General features: G+C 34.7%; 1 protein-coding gene across 1 annotated transcript; it reads left to right on the forward strand.

Moving 5' to 3' along the window:
* The first annotated feature begins 1,854 nt into the window (after nucleotides 1-1,854).
* LOC105331193 (uncharacterized) lies at nucleotides 1,855-15,897 on the forward strand. The gene is made up of 5 exons (XM_066084751.1): nucleotides 1,855-2,446; nucleotides 10,340-10,399; nucleotides 11,269-11,302; nucleotides 13,078-13,150; nucleotides 15,744-15,897. The coding sequence occupies exons 1-5, from the start codon at nucleotides 1,997-1,999 to the stop codon at nucleotides 15,811-15,813; spliced, it is 687 nt and encodes a 228-aa protein (XP_065940823.1). The 5' UTR covers nucleotides 1,855-1,996; the 3' UTR covers nucleotides 15,814-15,897.
* Nucleotides 15,898-22,940: the final 7,043 nt, after the last annotated feature.

The following is a 22,940-nucleotide window of genomic DNA, read 5'->3' on the forward strand; positions in this document are numbered from 1 at the left end:
GAAACTTATATAAAACACATGCGAGGATCTAGAAGGGGGGGGGGTCCAGACCTCTCATGCACAATTTAAATTTCTTTTTTACATTATAAAAATATATACCATATATTCCTAAGACTCTCCTTGCAAACTCAAATAACCGTCGGACCGACCCCCCCCCCCCCCCCCCGGGGAAAAAAAATTCTGGATCCGCGCATGATGAAACAATTTTGTCCAAACATCAACATGACGTCTCTAAGCTGACGTTATTCCTAAGTAACCATAACAGTTTTAGAAATGATTATACTATTAAATGATAAAATAATTTTGATGTCTATATTTTTACAATTGATTTCTAGAAATTATTGCGTTTCACATACGTCCATTGCAATAGATGGCCTCTGAGAAAATTGATCTGTATTCAAGAAATGGCTGTCATGATAATTTTCACATCTCATTTAAAAAAAAAACCGCTATTTCTATATACCGTTATAAAAAAACAGCAACATTTCACTTGTTCGCTATGTCATGTTGCAAATATTGAATTTAGCGGTGGCAGTAAACACAAAACTTACAACCTATATATTTAGTTGTCATGTTGTAAATTTTGCATTTACTGCCACGCGGTAAATTCAAAATTTACAACATGACAGCTAGGTGAACGTCGCCATATTTCGCAAATATTCAAGAAATAAAATGCTTTCTTTTATTTTTCATTCGCGTATGAAGGTCGCGACTAAATTGTAGAAAAATTCTTTAAATTAGTTTTTTCTACATTTAAGAATTAGTTAGGCACTATTAATTAAGGAGTAATTTCTGAAAATGACAGAATAAAGACTACCTCAGACATTTTTGCATTTCTTAGTTTCCAATGAATCAAATGTATTGTATAACAGCGAACATTGTAGAAAAGACTTTAGAATTATATATCACATTCGTCTTATAATTATGAATTGTTATATGCTCTATATTTTCTTATTTTGTATGACCCCCCTCTATTTAACCTTGTAATATACGCACTTGAGTGGATTCAATTTACAATGATGACCTTTGGGCACATTTTTATTCATCGATACTTTGAATTTAAGTGCACTTCAGTAAAATGTTTGAATTGGATGGACCACAGCGCTGGTATTGTACAGTCAAGCGGGAATTTTGCTTCATGATGAATTACTCTCTGGATCGTTAATTGATTTTTGTTAATTAGAATTTTTGTTTGTAATGCATTCACGGCGGTGCAAATTAGAGAACGTGCCGAAACAAAAGTTAGATTATAGCATTAAGAGCCGAGCTTTTTGGATATCATTTTTTTCTTCAATTTTTAACAAGTAAAGCTGGCAATTGTTTTTGTTTTTTGCTGTATGATCAATAGAGAAAATCAATCCGGACAGGGCGCAATGCATCGACACGGCGGGGGGGGGGGGGGGGTAGTTTTTGTTATGTACAATGTCATTCGTATTAATGACAATTCTGTAAGATATTTTAAGAATGAACCTCCTTCGAATTAATACAGTTAACCCCCTCTCTCCTCTCTCTCTCTCTCTCTCTCTCTCTCTCTCTCTCTCTCTCTCTCTCTCTCTCTCTCTCTCTCTCTCTCTCATTTTTAACTTCAGAAGAATATCAATTTCTCTAGTCAATCACGGTTTTAATGCAATCGTATCGATCGTCTATCAGTAAATATCAATATGTATATCATTCACATAAGGAGAGTAATTGAAACCTGGTGGAACTATTTATAAACCGAGTCTATGAGCCAATGAACTGTAAGATTGAGATTGTCAAGAGGCTTTACTGTATGTACATACCACAGTAGGCATGTGAATAGGCAGCGCGCCATTTGGAAATGTTCTAATATGGCTTAATTTAAATCAGCATTGCCCTCAGTTTAGTGTTCTGGAGAGTATCGGTTGTTCGCCATTAAAATAAAATGTGAGCGCGTCTTTAAAAGGTTTCTTGTATGGTTTCATTTTTTTTACGTGAGGAATATGTGTGTAGTTATTGATAAATAAAGTCGTGGATAATGGGTTCTGGAGGAAGTACAGAGGCGGGGAATCAGCCTCATGATGGGGGGTCGAAACAGCAGCGAGCTGACCCCCGGGGGAACCAGGGACGGGAGGGGCAGAGGACAGCGAGGAGTGATTCTCCAGTGAATAACAATACTCCGAGAAACGCGAAAACGAAATTCATCATAAAAACGGACACGAATAGTGATATCACGAACGATCTGGACATGGACTCCAGTTGGAAGAAGGATTCCATGCAGAACAACAACCAGGAAATGAAGAATAACGAATATAACAAGAAACAAAACATACAGCACAGCGTCTTGCCCCCGCGACTTCCCACTCCCCCGGAAGATCTCCCCGAAACTTACGCCCAGAAGAAGTTCCGGGAACAGTACCGACAGACGGAACTTCTCCGACAAAAGACCATCTACAGGGACCCCGAGGAATGGGAATTACCAGAAAAAGTAAGTGCACCGCGCACCACCCCACTCCCTCTCCCTCTACCAAAAAGATATCGTGGTTGGAACGGGATCAGACCCTGGGGTTTTACATTTTTTTTTTCAGGAGTATTATATACTCAGTTCTTTGAAAGTTATACAAGTCATTCGACAAGTTTTCCAAAGCAATTTGAAATCTAATGGATTCCACCTATTAACAAACGGGTATAACGATATGCAAATATTTAAAAAAGAATATTCAAGTATGCATGTATTTTTCTCAATACTTAAAAAAAAAAAAAGTCTTATTTGATTCAGAGTAGAGATTGGTGTTTTTCATTTTATAAAGCGAAATGGGGGCCAGTTTTTTTTTTATCACGCTTTGGGGATCAATTGATAGTTTGTCATTTAAAACATCCAATTTCATTGTTTAGTTTTTACTCTCATAAAAAAACAAGACCATGGCATTTTACAACACTAAGCAACTCATAGAGACAAGAAAGCATTCCCTATGGGGTTTGAGGAATGAATATAATAAATCTCTTAAAGGCAATTTAATGACCATTCTATTCTTTCGAGACCTGTACATTAAAATGCACTCCAGTGTATATTTTTTAAAGAGGGGTTTGTACAAAGGAATGTTTTTCAATGACTAAATATTTCCACCAGGAGAGAAAAGCGTGCATAAGTTATTAAAGGTTTAAATTATTTATTGCTTGGTCCGCTTTAATCTTATTTACCTGCGTAACCACTAAAGTAAAAGCATGCTCATTTTTATAAGTCTCCTATATATATACGTCGCCTGCCCATTTACCCGTTTTTTAATCAAGGGATTTTTAAATTGAACTACGAAGCTCTATAATATGAAATTCCGACACTTATGGTACACACATATACAAACAACAAACAAACACACCCTGTGCTTAATTAAATTAAGAGACGCAACCAAGTTATCTTCACTCCTCAATGGCTATGATCAGCCCCTTTAAAGTCGGTAAATAAACATTAATCACGCTCGAGATTTCTGGACCAAAATTCAAAGACAATTAAGGCCCAGCCACCGATATGGATTGACCTCGATAGAGAATTAAGAATGGCGGTTTAAACATTTAAAGTCAACAAAATGTCAGAAAGGACTGTAGCCCATTTGACATGGGGGCTAGAAATCAAGTCTTTTCACACGTTGAAACGGGCTTGGGTATCTTAGCCTTTTTCTGGACTGTCTGAACCCCCCTCTCTCTCTCTCTCTCTCTCTCTCTGGTAGTTAGTCATACATTCGTTTTAACAATGAAAGTATTGAAAGTATCAAATGTTGGAAAATAATATTTATACAAATGATCCCGATCCTGGCCATCTTATACATGTACATGTTTAATTTTTATGTGTATTTTTTTTATATAAGTCAGGATTCCACGAGTACTGTTGAGCGCCCCTATGTAAGCACGGTGTTGGGGTTTGTTGCAATTGTCATTGCTATCGAGTACACACAATAGGCAATACAAAGGAACAAAGACAGCATGTTATTGATATATTTCATTAGTCCCTGTTTAAGTTTACTGTTTATGTAAATGATAACAGGATTATACTTTGTACTGGTGTACTGTCCAGATCTATGGTGGGTTGTGACATGCCTTTCTCGTGTGGACGAGTTTATAGAAAATAAGCCCAAAATTTGGCTTTTTATAACTTTTTTAAATACAATATTAAACATGCATTCGATTTAATTGTTGCTTAACTAGAGTCTAGGGTGTTTATCACCCCAGTGGCGTCGGAAGCAAATTGAAAGTTGGGGGGGGGGGGGGGTGCTAGTATACCTATGACTCTAACTTCTCAATATTTCATCTCTTAAAGATAAATTTCATAGGAGTATACATATAGACCTATAGTTCTAAAAAAAATTCTTACCTTCCAATTTTCCTCCCCCCATTTTCCTCCCCCCCCCCCAATCATGAAATTCCTAATCCGTGCGGGGGGGGGGGGGGGGGGGGGCTGGTATACCTATGACTCAAACTTCTCAATAATTCAAGGTAAATTTCAGAAAAATTATGTTTGCTGCGAGAAAAAGTGTGTGTGTGGGGGGGGGGGGGGGCTGAACCCTCTGTGATGCTATGTGCCTAATGATTAGGTTTAACTTTGCAACAAAAGTGTGTGTGTGTGTGTACGTGGGGGGGGGGGGGGGGGTTTCCATGTATTGTGGGCCATCGTTGTTTCTCCTGAATCGAGATCAGTGTTTATACACGTGTTTGAAAATCCACTAAAAATGAATATTGACATCTGCATCCATGGTACAGTATCGCTCTGTGAAATCTATCGTCTCTTCCCTCCGCTTCGTATTCAAATTCATTTGATAAGACGAATCTAAAAATGTATCCTGGACTGTTTGGCAATGAAGGCCAATAGAGTTAGTATTTGCACTGACAGTTGAAGATCAATGGAACAGTTGACAGTTAATAAACAATTCCACCGACACATCTAGTTCTATAGAATATATAATTTTTTTAGCGTTGTTTTTCGATCTGCTCTTTCAGGAACCTACATATTTTATTTGGATGTCTTTCAAAAACAATTGTTCTTTAATTTGATTGATATCCACATGTTATGATATATACATTGTACTAGTATTCCGATCACTGTACATTGAATCTGGTAATCAAAACGCATTGCTGACCGCGTAAATAGATTTACGTCATTCTGTGTGCAATGGCCTTGGTTGTAGAGCACTCTATATACATGTATAATATGGTGCCAATATGTGTGTTATATTTTAACTGTATTTTTTTGGACGTACCAAATCAAAGCGATCCCAATTCCCATTTAGGACATAGGAGCGTCAATGCCATCTATATCCATTTGGAACACTATATAGAACTGTTCATAGATAGATGTCATGAATTTAAATAAGAGTTCTTACTGTTATTCTGTAAATTCATTTCCTTAAAGCTTGCTAAAAGTTTGATATGTTTTAAACGAGACACATATTTAACAGTTACGCTTATTTCATGGGCGGTTTTCTTATACATTTACTGAATGCATCGGGCCTATATTACTTTACAAGGGAAGGGAAAACGCTTCGTTTTGAACAACTACGTTTAATTCTCGCATAATCTGTCTACGTCATTGCTTCTTTCGTTTTCAGATGAAATTGCGAAACTGCTACCGTTCGGCGATTAATCGATTCTGGGTTATTAAGAGGCTTAGGAATTTTATCACAAAGTATAACAAAAAGTAATAGTAACCAAATAAATTAATGTTTCTGGTAAGAACCCAAAAAGCCAAGGGTCAACCATTGTGCACAGTAAATCTTATTGTACAGAACTGAGGCAATCCGGAAAAAAGTCTCAAACCGGTTTGTCATGCAAAATCTTCTGGAGAGATACGTATTTTACCAGGGTTCACCAACTTAAGAATATTTTATGTCTAGGAATACATGCAAATGACAAGTTGTCATTCTCTGATATGTCTGATATGAACTTAGCCACTTTATCAGAATATTATCATCAGCGCGACGGTTTATTATAAAAGACACTTAATTGTTGCACGCAGTAAATAATTTTGACCACACGCCATAACTTCAGGTCATGTATTGACCCTTGAAAAGATTCCATCAGAAATGAACGTTTTATTTCCTTAGTAGGTTATTTTAAAACAATTTTTCCAGACCCTAATTTTCTTTAATTTTACAAACAAATTGGCAGCAACAAAGAATTGGTCCATGTCTAATCTCAACTATATTACATGTCCATGTATTCTTTAAGTAAATTTCCTCACACAATGTTTTGATATTGACATACACTTTTGGAAAAAAAAGCTCATTATTATATCTAATCAATGATAATGATTTACCAATAACTAGAAGTTTTGTTAAATAAAAATAAAATACAGTATTATTTATTGAATATAATCTATAGAAGTTTGGAAATATGATTACAAACGATATACATGCATATATGTATAAGTAATTAATAAATTATAACAATCCTTCTTCAAGTTTTTCTGAAAGAGTCCACAGTCATAGCTCATCTTAGAAAAATAAATATTTGGGATTCTGATTTGATTTTTTAACACGTGGATACAAGTAACTCTAAACTACACGTGTAAGCCTCTCAAGAGTTACCATACATGTATATAGTCAGTATATATACCGTAGAGCCAGGCGGGTGCGTTACAATTTGTCCTATGTGAATTATTGATGTCCTCTCTACTACTATACACTGTACCTCTTCAATCTCTCCTATCTTTGCTTGTCTTGGCAGATTATACGGAATATATTGATTGCATGGACACAGTCGTGTCTACCTGTCCATATACAGAGTCTTCGTGTTTTTCCTGAAATAAAGACCTTCCCGATTGGATTATTTTATTATTCGTTGGTTGTTATTTGGAGCTGGATTCTTCCGGGACTATAATTTGTGATATTGATACAAATCCATACCCTGCTCAATTGTGGAGTGACTAAATTCAATAATTAATTAAACTTGATAATGACCTTCGTGCTGATCGACCACAACTTATAAGAATACCAGAATAACTACAATTTTTACTGATTTATTAGGTATTTTCCATAGCCCTTCTCTTGACACAATGCGTAGACATTGTATAGTTAAACTAAGTTGACGTGTGAAGATTTCTTGTAAAGAACTTTGTACCTACGTAACCTTTCTTTGCCCTGAAATTTAAGGTCAATATTTTAATCAATCCGTTATTGAACTCGTCATAAACGAGAATGAAGAATCCCAAAATTCTTGTAGTGGCAATGCGTCATCTCTGATATTTCAAACTTTTATACGATACTTATGAAATGCATTTTTTCACTATAGAGCAATGCGTCGACCACAAAGTATTCGAAGCATTTGCAGCATCAATTTATCTACTTAATGCATCGATACGTATAGTGCATTCTTCCTTAGATTAATTAGAGGGTTGGAACAGAAAATTCAAGAAGGAAAGAAATACATTTGTTTGTGATATCAAAGAGACTAAAAATAAAATTAAGTGTATTGTGTCAATTTTTTTTTTTTTGGGGGGGGGGGGGGGGTTTCGTACAATCTTTATATTAAACAAAGGATTTTTTTAAAGGTTGTTTTGGTGTTTTTATAAGTGTTACTGATTAAAAAAATGGACGCCAAGCTAAGTGAACTTATTTTTTCCTGAAATTTATTCATATATGCCCATTATATTATAAACCAATTCATAGAATTATCATAGAATATTCATCAATCACGATCAGCACCAAAGCATAAGAAATTATCTTTCATAAGCAACAAAACGAATCTTTCGAATTATTTTCTTATGATTATGTGATGTTGTAATTCCTTATATTTCCATAGAATCTGAACCAAAAGACCAAAAATTAATAAAACTCTGGTCCGTACTTGGAACACAAAATGCCGGAATCTCGGGCCACAGTTCTCAAATTACGCTGCGGATGAATACAAAATTAAGAGAGTATAAATTCCTACCCCGCAAGGGGTTTGTTTCCTCATAGCAGTCTTTGAGAGACACGAGAGTGTCATTTTGTTGAGTGTATAGTTTAGAATATCAATGCCAATAGCCGAGTTTTAAAACGCATGCATGAACATTCATGGATATCAACTTTCTGGAGGCAACGCCATTTAGTGATTGTTTATTCGGAGTAATGACGAGATTCAAACAAATGCGACAATGTACAGCACAGATAGTCTACTTTTTGTTCTCTCACTCTGTGGGAGTTCAGAAAAGCAAACACATTTTCTGCCATCTTTGCACGGTTTTTGTGTAACAAGTGCCAGGGTAATATTATAACATACATCAAGTTGTCAATTCTCATCTGGATAATTACACAACACTTGTTTTTTCAATGTCTGATGAATTACAGAAAATCTCCCCGAGTATAACACTTATCAGACCAAAGGTTAGCCTACAAAACAGATGTTAGATTTTTTTTAAAATTAGAAACTATTGACTTTGCTATATCAGATTCGGGATAAGATATCCAGTTATAGGCTCAAATTATAACTTTAGTGTGCAGGGTGCTTCCTTTGCTGTAAAGATATCAATATTGATTGGTAAAGAAAAATGAAACCATCACTTATATTGTTTTGCATAAGCACTAACTGGTGTCATAATTTTTACGACGTTAAATATACAACTCGTAGGCAGTTTACGTATGTCCCCTCAACATCCATTAATAAGAATTTTTTATTTTCAAAAGAAAAAGGCATTTTCGGTTGCAAAAGACCCACCCATGAGATTTTTTTTTTTTATAAAACCCATTCCCTTTTTAAAGGTTACAAAAGAATTCTTTGTCCAGTGGGGAGGGGAGGGGGGGGGGGGTATCGCGGGCTGTTGCGAAAGGGTCACTTTCGATATTATTTTCATAATGTTTATACATTGTAATAATCAAATCGAAGTAGTCTAAAAATCAATGTGAGACATAAGCCTGCGAAGGTAATTAACTAACAGGTTTGTAAGCACATTAATTGGGGAGAAATTGGTCCATAGCTGTATATATACATGCAACAGCAATATTGGCTGAAACTTGTGACGATTAATCAATACGTGCACAATTCTATGCGGGTCCGTTGTATAGGTCTCTTGTGTTTTCTTGACGTTCCTTGCGGGCCATGGACGCTGATAGGAGACGATTCAATCCCCAATCATCATCGGTAGGCCTATCTCTTATTGTCTTCTTTGGGTCAGTTTCAAGGTCTATTTAACTGATACACTAGTACCAGTAGCAAATTGCTTCTTTACTGCTGTATTTTTGTATTGCTATTGACTTTGGGGAATCTTTCATTGATCTAATTAACTATCGAATCTGTATTTTTAATATTTGTATAATATTAATAATTTTTTCCCAATGTATCCGTAACTATGTTAAAAATAAAAAGGTGTATCCTTTTCTTGCATTTCCAAAGAGTCTCAAGTTTTGGCAACTTTCTTTGAAATATACGTGTACATACATCCACAAGAAGCAAAGTTGAAATCGATAAAAGCAAAACAGAAAAAAAAATGAATTCTTTATTTATACGTCTTTTTTTAAATAATGGACTACATTTAAATGAAAACTGGAATCTTTATCGGGACATGGGGGAAGTATATCGAAAAAAATATCTGACTTTTCTAAACACTTTGGTAATGTAAACTCATTGTAAACTTTTTTTTGTTTGTTCTTTTTACATGTAATTGCGCCCTTCAACATAACAACATGACTGTCGTATAGCAATATATATATACACATGTACGTGTGTTAGGGAGAAAATACCTTCAAATAGTGTAGTTTTGGGGTTTCAGGAGCACCGTTAACTAATAGAACGGTATGCGATGTGTCACATGCACACATTTTGATTTTACCTTAATCAATCGTTCGTTGAGATACTATATTTGGTTGAGATGTTGTATCTCAGGAGCTGCTACAGACCCGGGGTACTTGTTGTGATGAATTAATTGGAGTTGTTTGTTGATAATTATTGTCATGGTATTGGGCTTAAAGGTATGACTGAAGAGAAACACGGAAAATCAATTGAAGTTACGGTTACCCTTGATACCCTGATCGAGCTCCTTTGTCGATACACCTAGTGGTAATGAAAACATTCTATTTGTAGACCTGCATACAATAATGGGGGACCTATTTATATTTTTCCACTGTTGTGTTTTCGTGGAATGAATCAGTGCTTACAACAATGATCCTATTTCTGTTTTTCCTCTGATAAACTTGCAAAATAACGTGGATATTTCAAAAGGGGCGTTATTTATCCAACTCGGAGAATAAATATGTTATATGTTATAGGAAATTACCATGATAAATTTGGATTGAATTGTGATTTTTTAGGAAAAAAATTAACTTTATTGTTTGATGAAGAAACAACAACACGTAAGGCACACAAATACAGTAGCTTTAAAAAGTAAAATCTATTAAAAACTTTTTTCTTTTTTTTTCAGCGTGGAAGTGTAGAAAGTTTTGATGTTTCCAAGTTCAAAGCTGCCAATGCTAGCTCACAGGTAAAGTACTTAGAAATGATGTCAAAACTACTCACAAAACTCAAAAATACCCCTAACCTTTGTGAGTTATTTGGGTCGCTCGGGCAATTTAGGTCGCTCGGGCAAACATTTTTTGTGTTCAATGTAAGAAGACAGCGGCGGATGAGGTTAATTTTCTTCTCAAAGTAGTAGAATTTCAGCATGCTTTGGAAAAAAAGACCATTATTAAAAAAACCGTGTCATGAATTTCAGAGAGTTTTATTTATGGTTTGATTGAAAAACCAATACCTGACTTTGAATAAAGGGACTAAGGTGGGCCAGAGAATGGGATAATCTGGGCCGTAAGAACTTACGATACTTTCCTGAGTAGCTGCGTCGGAAATTGGCCCTTAATAGGCAATAAAAGTTGACATCAAAATTTAAAATTTCAAAGTGACAGGCTAGTTATCAATGAAATTCATTGTAGAATAAAGGGGAGCTACTCCACTCATGAATCAATGGTTAGAAAAAATCAATGGTTATATATACTTTTCGTGCTATATCAAGGAAAACGTTTGATTTACAACAAAGAAACCCCACAAACTGTTGAAAATAGATTTTTACTGTGCCTATTTTGGGTGTTTGCTAAAATAAAGTCCGGCATCCATTAATATTTCACCATTTTCTTTTATAATTACTGTCTCCTGTTATAATTATACTAGAACTTGAAAAAAAACTTTTTTAAAATGTGTTTTTTTCCCATACAATAACGTCATAAATGCTTCAGAACTTGAAAGAATTTTTTTTAATGTGTACTTTATTTTAATATTACTCTATATGGTTCAATAAATGTCATTTTAATTAGTTAAGAAGTTATCCAGATAAATGTTAATGTGATTTTTCTTTTACAGGTACAAAAAAGAGAGATATTTTCCATGACACCTGGTAAGCATATTGTACCTAATGAGGTTGAATTAAAGGTTTTTTATTTTCTGGTTAAATACAATTCGTAAAATTCATATCATGAAATTTACAGGGGAAATAAGCTTTTTTTGTAACAAGTGTCTTCAAATACGTGTCAGAAAATATACTTTGTCACAATACCAGAGTTAAATATTTCTGCGATTTCGTCAATTCCTAGAGTCGAAAATATAGGACTGCGAATAGTATTTTGTACAAATGAATTAAAGCAATATCGCTTTCTGCGAAATGAAAATAATATATTCATCTAATACTCTTTAGCTATGACAAAACATGGCTGGTCATTTTCAGCCTAATTTTTTCACAAAACAAGAAAGCTATTTTACGGCTATTTGATCAGTGCATATTAGTCATGTTAGTAGTTAGTACATAGCACTGTGAATGCACAAACGCATGCCCCACCGCAGACATACAAATCTTGATCCAGTGATACTATGAATGCCAAAGTCGGTTGATCTCATCGGGACAACTTCAATGGCGACTTTGAGCCGACCTTTGTCATCTGTATAAGTCTATCTTGTCAAAAACCAGCGGATTGTTGAGTAGGCATACCAATCCATTGTTTACAAAATTGACTTCAAGGTCATAACATTTTACGATCATCAGTGTAGGGATACGTCACCATTGTAAGTTTAAAAGCCTTTTGTGTCTTCAAGGTTTTGTGTGTATTTTTTTTATAAGTAAAATTAAACCCGGCTTACTGAGATGCTAATGTTATTGAACTCCGAAGTCAACAAACCTTATACAGTTTGATGTTCAAATGGCATCTTCCCTAAATGCCAACCAACCCTTCCCTTATGTTAACACGTCACCAAATTGCTGAGGACTGAAACTCATTTTATAAACTCATAATACTATTTCGTTTAATTAACTTTTTATAATAATCATAAGTATTCAAACAAACAATTTATTTAAAAAATAATTATAAATTCTTGGTTCGCGGAAGAAAAAATCCTAAACACAAGGCCCTTTAGCCAGTTTAGCTAGCGTGACGAAAATAGAACCATTTTAGCAAGACCTTGGACTTACGGTAGGATGTAACTATCTATTTCTTGCATAAAAAAGTTGAAATTGACGCTGGTTTCAAGTGAAATATACACAGATTGCATAGTCTTTGCTCAAAAGCCAGACAAATCTTGTTGATTTCAAAGAGCCAAGACTAAATGGCATACAATGGAATAGACAGGCCTGCGTCACATTGCCGTTTGACACAACTACCCAAAGTCCAAGCTCTAATTAAAATGGTTCAAAGCGAAATAAATATAAATGAATATAATGAAATATAAAAAGGTCTTACAAATCGATGCACTAAAAAGCAAACCAAAATTTCAGAAAATATAAGATTTAAATTTTGGTGGGAAGAGTGGAGAGCTTAAACAAAGAGTTATCCATCGGAGGAAATTTCAAAAATACAAGACATGTAAAACTGTATCCTGACTAAAACGGGAACAATCAGTCCTACATAGACATTATGGTCTGGCTTATACCCACAATCCTGAAAATTTGACCCTAATTGTTTAGGATTGGGTCAGAAGTTAGAGACAAAGGAATTGCTCTTTGGAATTTTGGCTACCAAAGGTTTAGCCTGTAAAGCTATCATAATATTGTAAGGCCAAAATTTGGAAGGCAGAGCAAAGTAGAATCCATTTCATTTAAAAACATCATGATTGTTATGATTATCTCAAGTCAATGTGAAGGGGAATGTTTTTGAAGAGATTGATGTTTCCTTTTTCTTTCAGATTACACAAAACAGAATAGACATACCGACTTGGCAGACGATTTGTATCAAACTCCTTCCCTCCAGAAACAAAAGTAAGTAACTATTTTTTTTCGGAGAATTTAGGCAAGCTGATAGTCATTATAAACTTGTATAAAGTCATGATTTTATTTTAGTTATTGTTATTTTTGGGGGATGGGTGGTGGGTTTATAGATAATTGAAGGATGACATTATCCTGGCCAAGGGTTTTCTGTTCATTCTGCAAGGATCTTTGAGTGCTAGGTGGATAGGATAGGATAGATGCAGAACTGTAGCTCTACGAGAAAGGGTTGACGGTAGAGTTACTCGTAGAGCTTTAGTTCTGCAGTTTGGTGACCAAACACCCCCCCCATTTTATGACCCGCAAAGACGATAAAAGGGTGGGGAAGGGAAATCTTGAAATGTGAATAACTTGGTGACTAAGCGATTTGTTGTTAAAAGAGGGGATTTAACTGGGACATTGAACTATCGTAACCTCGAAGCACTACTTATTTGTGCAATTGTCAGTTAAACGACTTTTTAAAACATTATTTGTCGATCATTCATTCAGTGCTGTGCGTTAGCAAAATGTCTTATGTAACCTAATTATATAATAAGTATTATCAAGATGTCGTTCTGCTTTCATCCTTTCAAACGTTTCTTTGAATCGCCTGAACCTACGAAAAATATCACGAAAGTCTGACACCCCCTGTGCGATATTGTTTGTATATTTGTTAAATAAAAGAGACCCACAATTTTGAACAGGATTTTCGGATATTTGCCAAATCATCTGTTATTTACTTTAGATAATTATAATTTATATAGTGAAAATAACGCATGAATGGCCTTGAGAATTTATACAGCAACGTAAGCTATTTTGAATAGACCCGCGGGATGTTTAAAACTGCATCCGCTTCCTCCTTTTGCTGTAATCATTTTTTGGGTCGTATGGCGTACACTAGACATTAAGGTTGCATCCGAAAAAGCTTTATAAAGTAAAACTACCTTCGATTTATACATGTGCTGACAATGCAAATGAATTCGGTTCTTCGAGAAACTTGGTGACCTTTGTTTTGCTAATAAGCTGGGACAGTATGGGACAGCTAGTATATCATTCAGCTAGGTTTTATTTGAAGTTATGAAAAAAAACCCGCATCAATTTAATTCAATTCAAATCAAAGGTTATCCGTATGTCAAGGCCAGTCTCTAGGATGTCAAGACCATGGTTCTCAATATTATATAATAATTTGGCATGTACACTTTAACCTTAATATTGATAGAGATCAGTCGCTTCACGCACAGGGGCATCGTATCCGCTCTACACCCTATGACATATATATAATAATACACAAGGGAAGAATCGAAAGTAAACAATGTCAAAAAAACAACTTACTTCACAAAAGTTACGCAAATCCTCGCACACAATGTTGCAAATGTTGTCAAAAAAACACGTTCACACTCAAATATTCCTAATAAACTCGGTAAAAAGCGTTTTTATCCCATTAAAACCGCTGTCTGCTGCAGAAACCCAATCTCTTCGCCCAAGAAAAGATAACTCTGTACTTTCTCTCTATATATGTTCAGTAATGATAGTAGAAATTTCGGCGGTAAACTGTAAAATGTCTGGGGAAATTTTAAATATTTTTTCTCCTCTAAAATGTTAATGGAAAACTACGTTGGTGTTCACATAAAAAAAAAAATTATCTTATTTTCTTATTCAATAATTAAAATACTCATAATTCATTTTTTGTCTTTGCAATTATTCCAATTTAAACCTTCAAAATTAATTGTCGTTGCCTAAGAATTTCAGCATTGTTTTAATTGTCAATATCAAATTACTAGCCTATAAAAATATATATATATATATATATATAGTATATTTACGTTTCTACAAAAGATTAAATGATAGGAAATATATTAATTTGTTTTTTAAATTACGCTAATTAAAGTACATGCCAAATATATCGGAACGCATGTTAACTTATTATGCTTACGGTAGTAACATATACGACGAAAATTTCCCCAGACATTTTACACAGTTTACTGCCGAAATTTCTACTATCATTACTGAACATATATAGAGAGAAAGTACAGAGTTATCTTTTCTTGGGCGAAGAGATTGGGTTTCTGCAGCAGACAGCGGTTTTAATGGGATAAAAACGCTTTTTACCGAGTTTATTAGGAATATTTGAGTGTGAACGTGTTTTTTGACAACATTTGCAACATTGTGTGCGAGGATTTGCGTAACTTTTGTGAAGTAAGTTGTTTTTGACATTGTTTACAAATCGTGTCCTACTTTCGATTCTTCCCTTGTGTATTATTATATATATGTCATAGAGTGTAGAGCGGATACGATGCCCCTGTGCTTCACGTGGTAGATAAGTAGAAATATGACTGTCCGTCAAGTAATTGTTGGCATGTGGTATCTAATTTAAACATTGACCGATGAATGCAAAGCAATGTACCAGAGAGAGAGAGAGAGAGAGAGAGAGAGAGAGAGAGAGGTAGGTCTCACACGCAGTTTTCTGCAGAATGACAAATTCTTTGTATTAATAAGCACCATCTTTCCCTTTTTTATTCCCATATTTACAAACATATCTGCACTAAAATGATTATCTGTGATTACATGAATTCCTAATCTAGACATTTTTATCTGTTGTTTTCTCCAGAAGTATTCCAAAGTACGACGTTTCAGAAGAGGAGCTAATGGCGGATATAGAAAAACAGTTCATAGACTGACATTAAAGTTCTTATCTTTACGTTTGAAATTATGTATGCATGATGGGATATCATAAACACACGCCATGTTGTTATCAGTTATCTTCTCTGTAGAAAAAAATGAAGTGGGTAAACAACAAAATTGTTCCGAAAAGCGGGCCAGGAAACTATGGACTGCGTAAACCTTTGGGTGTTAACCTTACGACAACAATTAACTTCTCACCACCCGAATTTTAAAAGGAAAACCACCGGAAATTTTGCACTTGATCACATAGATTGGGAGTAAGCATTACACATTAAATCGTCTTGTACCATAGACAACCAGGAATGTGGGAAAAACAATTGCTCCACCCCGATAACTCACAATTTACTCTTTATTTTTTTTTATGCAAATGTCATCTTTGTTCAGTTTCAATATGTTATGCACTATTGGTCTATGAAATACTATGCTATGGGTGATATAAAAAAAAATCATCATTTTTTAATAAACATTATGGAAATACTGTTTGATAATTTTATTATGCATGCATTTTGAAATAATCACAGCTGTCTATAGCACCCATATTTACTAAATTTTCTGTTATGCTGGCAAATAATAACTGAAAGAAATACCTCGTAGTAATAACTCAAGTGGCATTTAGTTAGAAATCTAATTATTTAAAAATGACAATTCATTGTACTTGCACGTAATGCATATTTGTACATGTTATGGCAATAAAGGATTATTTATTCTTGAAAGTCTTTTGTTTTACTTTTTCCCATATCACACAATTCATGTTTGGGGTCTGAAAGATGATCATTGATAAACCTTTCTACAGGTCAGAAATCAAACATGTTGTACTCTGATTATAGTTTCCAGTGACATCGATTTTTGCTGTAAGTGTTTTTTCAAAAAATTACATTTTCCACAATTGTTTCAAATCGACCTTTTCGTATTTTATCACGTTAAAACTTTAAGTATGAATGGATTGCGTGATTATACATGTGTGATGATGTACAAATTATTGTGCAATGTATGGAAGTCCCCACATTTATCCATGTAAGTTTTTGTTCCCTTTCTTATTTCTTGTCATCTTTCAGTGGAGAAATTGTACGGCTAAAAACAATTTCTAATGGAGAAAACTAAAAAAGGGTTTTTTTGCTTTTCGTTTCAATTCATGGTCTTTGTATATAGTTTTTGCGTATCATAAATAGAATATTTCTTAATATAATCAATGTATAAAAACAAATGTGCATCTGTATACTACATGTACATGTATAAATTCAACACGACCACACACATCCTCCATTGTAGTCTGTTTTATTTGAGCAAAATGCTGATAAAGTTTGACCAATGTGTTTAACATATTTCTAAACATAGTAACTTTTTAACTGGAAATGTAAACTGATAATGACCAACTTTGATTCAAATAGCTATAACTTATAGTTTCATATCGTTCATCGAGAATATACGAACTAAAGGATCTGTTCGGTCTGATTTTAGAATTTCAGGTATTTGTAGTAACCATGACAATTTTCACATATAATGGAAGAATTTGTTGTTCCTTCTGTTTAATGTGTTGCTCGACATTATAATGAATATTTAGGTACTGTTACTAGCATTTATGGAAAAATTATTGAAGAATCCAGAAATATAAATTATATAATATGTAAATTATATAACTGAACAGCTGAATACTTTCTTAGGTGTGAAGGAAAAAAAGGCCAGGACTCTTCAATGTCACATAATTATTTTTCACTCAGAACGAAAACAGATTTCAAAGTATAGCTGGCAAACGAAAATAATTCCTATGACTTCCTTCTTGGAAAAATTCTGCCACTCTTATAACAGATGAATGTTTATTGATATCACAATTTAAAACTCTTATTTTTTTATCAATGAAAAAAGAAGATTTTTTAACATTTTGATTCTTTACAAAATTACATTTAAGCGAGAATAGTAACTGAAGGGAGAAAACTGTTGGAGCCTTCTCGATAATCATTGCAAAGTCTACTTAGTATTTTTACTGCAATTTTGTTTAAGGAAAATATACATGCACAACAACAAATAATCTTCGAAAATCAAGTGTAAAGTTTTTTTTTAACAAAACGAATCATTTCGATGAATACTGTATCATGAATTGAAAAAGATTAAGTAAAAAAAAATCTATATAAGTTTTTTTTTCTCCGATGACAGCTAGTCCCGTATATTGACAGCACAGCGAGAGAATGCAGAGAAAAATTCTTTCCTCTCTCTCTCTCTTTCTCTCTCTCTCTCCTGAATAAAAGTTAGAGAGGAAAATAAAATTATAAACATTTTCCCATAATTTTTACGGGGAAAAAATCTTACACTAATGGGGATGTTGCAAATCTGTTTCAGAGTTGTCTCTCTTACCGCTCTATTTATTCAGCAATCTTCAAAATGACTTAAACGGAGACAGACACTTTGTTTAGCTCTGCCTGTAACGGACAAGATCATTGCATGTCTTGCTGCATACGATGTTTTGTTGGTTGGAACACGAGGGAAAGTCTTGTAGCTCTTTTGTTACAGAATTCGATTGCAATGTAGACTCCCCGAGGCCAAACCACACAGCATGGTCTCCGTCGCCAGAACTGCACTTTTATGCGGAAATCGATGGACAGCACAGATTCCAGTAGATGACACGCTATACTGCCCTACTAACAGGTAAATTACACTGCTTACGGGTGTGAATTGCTCCTGTAACAGAACTTTTTAAAATCTAAAATGCCAAACAAAACAAAGATTGTCATTCATGTGAAACAATTCAGTCTCCGGCAAGTGCCCTATACAAATGGCAATTTAGATGTTATATTTATACTTACGTTTGGAGTATGGTATTATTTAAAGAAGTATCTTTTCAGATCAGAATATTTTGCATGCTATTGTATGACTTCCAAGAACTTTATAATTCACTGACGCCTGTTGAAACCTCTTTTCGAAACACTGTTATAATATATTGAAAGACTCACTAGCTCCCGTATAACTGCCATCACATAAATGGCGATGTCAAAAAAGGCATGGATTTTTTGGGTCAACAACTTTCTTAATTAAACAATATTATCCTTTTCAAACTATTTACATTTTTTGGATTATCCGCAAAGCACTACATAGTGCCACCCTTGTGAGAATGTGTGTTAGAACCATTTTAACAAAAACTTGGACTTTAGATAGTTGTGTCAAACAGCAATGTGACATAGGCCTGTCTATTTCATTGTAGGCCAATGAGCCATTGCTCTTTGAAATCAACAAGATTTGTCTTGCTTTTGAGCCCAGACTACGCAATCGTTGCATATTTCACTTGAAACCACGACATTTTTAACTTGTTTTGACACAGGAAATAGATAGTTTCGTCAAACCGAAAGTCCAAGGTCTTGTTAAAATGGTTCTAAATCGAGCGCGATTTGTGATGGTGCGTGGTGCTACGAGTTCTACAAGTCCTGGCCCCTGTGGCTGATCGTAGGGGAGAAAAGAATTGAAGTGATTGCAAAAGCAACGTAAGACATTCGAAGATTTGACTTGTCGGTCGTAGACCCTGTGTCACGAACACGGATTGTGTGGGGTGGGAGGGGGTGAAACATTTTACGATGTACATGTAATTATATCTGCTATTATCTTGAATGCGATTTAGAATAAGTTCGAAAAATGTATTTTGTTATAATATTTAAACCTTTTTTCATAATGTAGTTGTACGAGTTAAATTCCCCATCTGTTTTAAACTATAGTCTGTGTATATAAGCATTTCTATGGTTTAAACTTAATTGCAATAGAAAAATGTTGAGCTGCAAAAAAATGGGATACGATAGTTTCAGCAGTAACAGACATCCCTTTGTATTTGCAGTCAAACTTATAAACATGTACATAATATTGTAACTATCATCAGCACAGTTGAAAACGTCGAAGTTATTTCATCTTTAAGCACATTATTCATGTCCTGTAATTTATTGCTTCATATTTTGTTTATTTTAAAAGTTTTCAAAATGTGAAAGGTGAGAAACCAGAGACGTATGTAATATTTCCTTTAGCCAAATTCTGGACCTGAACATTTTACGATCGTTGCCATATTTTATGACGGTCATATTGTTGTAACGGATAATCGGTTAATGATTCTTTTTACATCTGTCGAAAACTGGTTTGTGGGCGGGAAGATGGGGTTTGATGGATCTAGTTTAGCCCCCACCCGTTTTTTTGGATGGTATTTGTCCAGACCGTCCCTCCCAATTCACATGCAATGACTTTGCATCCAAGGCACTGTACAGCATATGGTGGAAAACAACAGTACAATATGTATTACTTCCTTACGATACGTATGTTCATCATTTTATTATGCATAAGATGTACTATAAGTGTCTGTACTAAATGATTGAAGAAGATATTTGGAAACAACTGCCCACTCCATCGGGTTCTCACATTTTTTATGTATTAATATTGGATCTGATGAGAGGTTTATTATCTTTTTAGGTTTCTACAGCGGTGAATTTATTCATATCAGACCCTTTAAATATCAGATCCTCCTAATAAAGATCCTTAGGAAACATTAATCCTATATACACTTAACAGAAAAAAGACACCTGACTAGTGTGACGTAATAGTTACTATATTTAGAAACCATTCTTAGAATGCTTTTCTGCAACATAGCCTTAACAAATAAGATAAACATAAAGTTTTTCTTTGCATATCATAAAAACAATGGTGTTTGGGAGAGGTCGTTGATCATGGGAACCTTGGAAGTTCCCCGACATCACTCGTTCACTTAATTCCAGCTCAGATCTGTTGAGTCTCGTCTTAGCCGCTTAATGGTGTACTTTGGAGCTGAAGATGAAAAGGGAGCCATCGAAATGAAAATAGATATAGAATCCAGGTTATAATTGATCAATAGTAATGATCCTACAGTGGTGAAGAGTCCCGTAGAAAATCTATTTGCAGGTCTGGTTTTCCAGGCAGTTAATTGCCCCCACAATATTTTTATTTCAGACCCCCAGAACAGCAGGCGGCTTGTTGATTGAGAACGAAATGACTAGGTACTGCTTTATTACGTCACACAGATTGTCAAAGGAAGGTTATCGAGTTGTCTTTATCAGTGCAGATTATTTTTTTTTTCATTGATCCGAGTGGGCGCTAAACATATGGGTGCAACCCGCCATTTACTGCGACTACAACAAGCGAGGAGCACGAGGGTTACTTTATCAACCTTCTAACTTTTCTCATAACAGTTTAATTTTTAATTTTTATTTATTGGTCCGGCCATTTTTTTTAATGCATTTTGATTGGATATTTGTGGGTAAGGTAGAATATACACCAAAAGGGTTACCAAGTTACAAAAGTTTCCGCATGTTGAAGAATACGAAATCAGGACGTTTTGAATGTATCCACAATAAAGGATGATCCAATAAAGCACGTTGAAACAAATATTCAACTTATGAAAAATTACCATATTTTCAAAAGTATAATTAAAATATGTTCTATTTACAACCATTAGATATGTAACCTGTAACTCCAACAAAAACGTTGCAATGTCAGAGATTTTTTTATCTGTGACACATATTTGGATATCTATGAAGTAGGAAAACAAAATATATAGGGTATAAAGCTATAAAGTCTAAGAGGCTAGTTGAATAAGATACCATATGGCGTTCTGAATATCTCGCCTTTTGGTTGTTTCGTAAGGTTCCACCCGCCATTGATGGCAGAGAGAGTCTGGTTCCCCCCGTCTTTAATGACGGAGAGACTGGTTCCCTCTGCCTTTGAAAGTGAAGAGTCTGGTTCCCTCTCCCTTTGATGGCGTAGAGTGACATCTCGTTCAGATACGAGAACCTTCAAGTGCCAGACGGGATCCGCAAGGATACCGGCTCATAATTGGGGTCTTTTGCCGGATCCAAGATTATAAATCATTTCGCTGATGACAGGTGCTCTGGGACGACGTTTATATCAAAGATTCTAGTCGAAATAATGATTGAAAATCTCACATTTTGTCAATAAACTGCTAGCAGTCCTCTGTTAGGATGGCCATATTTCAGCGATGAGCTGTCCGGTTGATATTCAATTAATCAAAAGACGGGGAAAGTCAATTTCATGTTACATGACTTCCATCTAGAGTAAGCTCTTTCATACGAGAGAGATTAGCTAATTTCATTTTTGTGATCACAATATGTACAGTTTCAAGGAAAGTTTGTTTACATACTCCTGTGATCTATGCCACGTTACAAAAGGGATGGGCGAACCTTACGTGTTACCGTTTTTTTCCCTACTGTATCATAACAATATGGAAGTGGTCAATTTGTTGGTTCGAATGCCAAATGTAACACACCTGGGTCATATAAATTATCGTATGCGTCATAAAAAGTATTTTCAAAACGGAGTCGTGTTTATAAGCAAATTTTCTTATTTTAACTCTTAATCATATCAAATATTATAAAGAGAAATAAAACATTCAAAATTTTCCCTTATTAATTTTTGGTTTATCCTTCGAATAACATTACTATAGTGCTAGTCCTGAAGAACAGTCGTGCAGAATTTTCCACAAAAAAGAAAGACAAACTTAAATCAATCAATAAATTTAAAAAAAACCCGAAATTTATTTGCACTCCCTTGATTATTTATTTAATTATTGAAGACCATAGTTGGTAAGTAGTTCCGTTGTGATGTTGCAATACACAGTAATATCACGAGAGACATTCAGTCTCATCCCGATGATAATGCTATTAAAAAACTAAAGCATGAAATGATTTACAATTCTGACACGTCGGCTCAAGTTATTGGTTATCAGTATGATTTTATATTTCATAATCTGCAACTTTCTCTGCGTGATCAACCAGTTGCAGTTGGAGAAATTGGTGTCATTATTGCGGCTTTTAATTTACTGTCACAGTTTCCGATGTGTTTTCTACATAAATATTCGCCCCCGTTGTATACTCGCCCTTCCGCCTCCGTTGTCAGTAAATGGGCGTATTCGAATGTCTCAAATGGCCTTTTAACTAAACTGTGTGTACTAAGTAAAACCGTTTGCAAGTATAGAAGTGAATATACACGGGGGCGAAAATAACCCAATATACAGTATACATCGGTCTTAAAGGTATACGAAAAACCTGTTATGTGTGTATAAGTTTCTTTTTGGTCATTTTGATTGAAACTTTGCCAACACTACCAAAAA

The sequence above is a fragment of the Magallana gigas genome, chromosome 5 (assembly GCF_963853765.1).
Source record: "Magallana gigas chromosome 5, xbMagGiga1.1, whole genome shotgun sequence".
Classification (NCBI taxonomy): domain Eukaryota; kingdom Metazoa; phylum Mollusca; class Bivalvia; order Ostreida; family Ostreidae; genus Magallana; species Magallana gigas.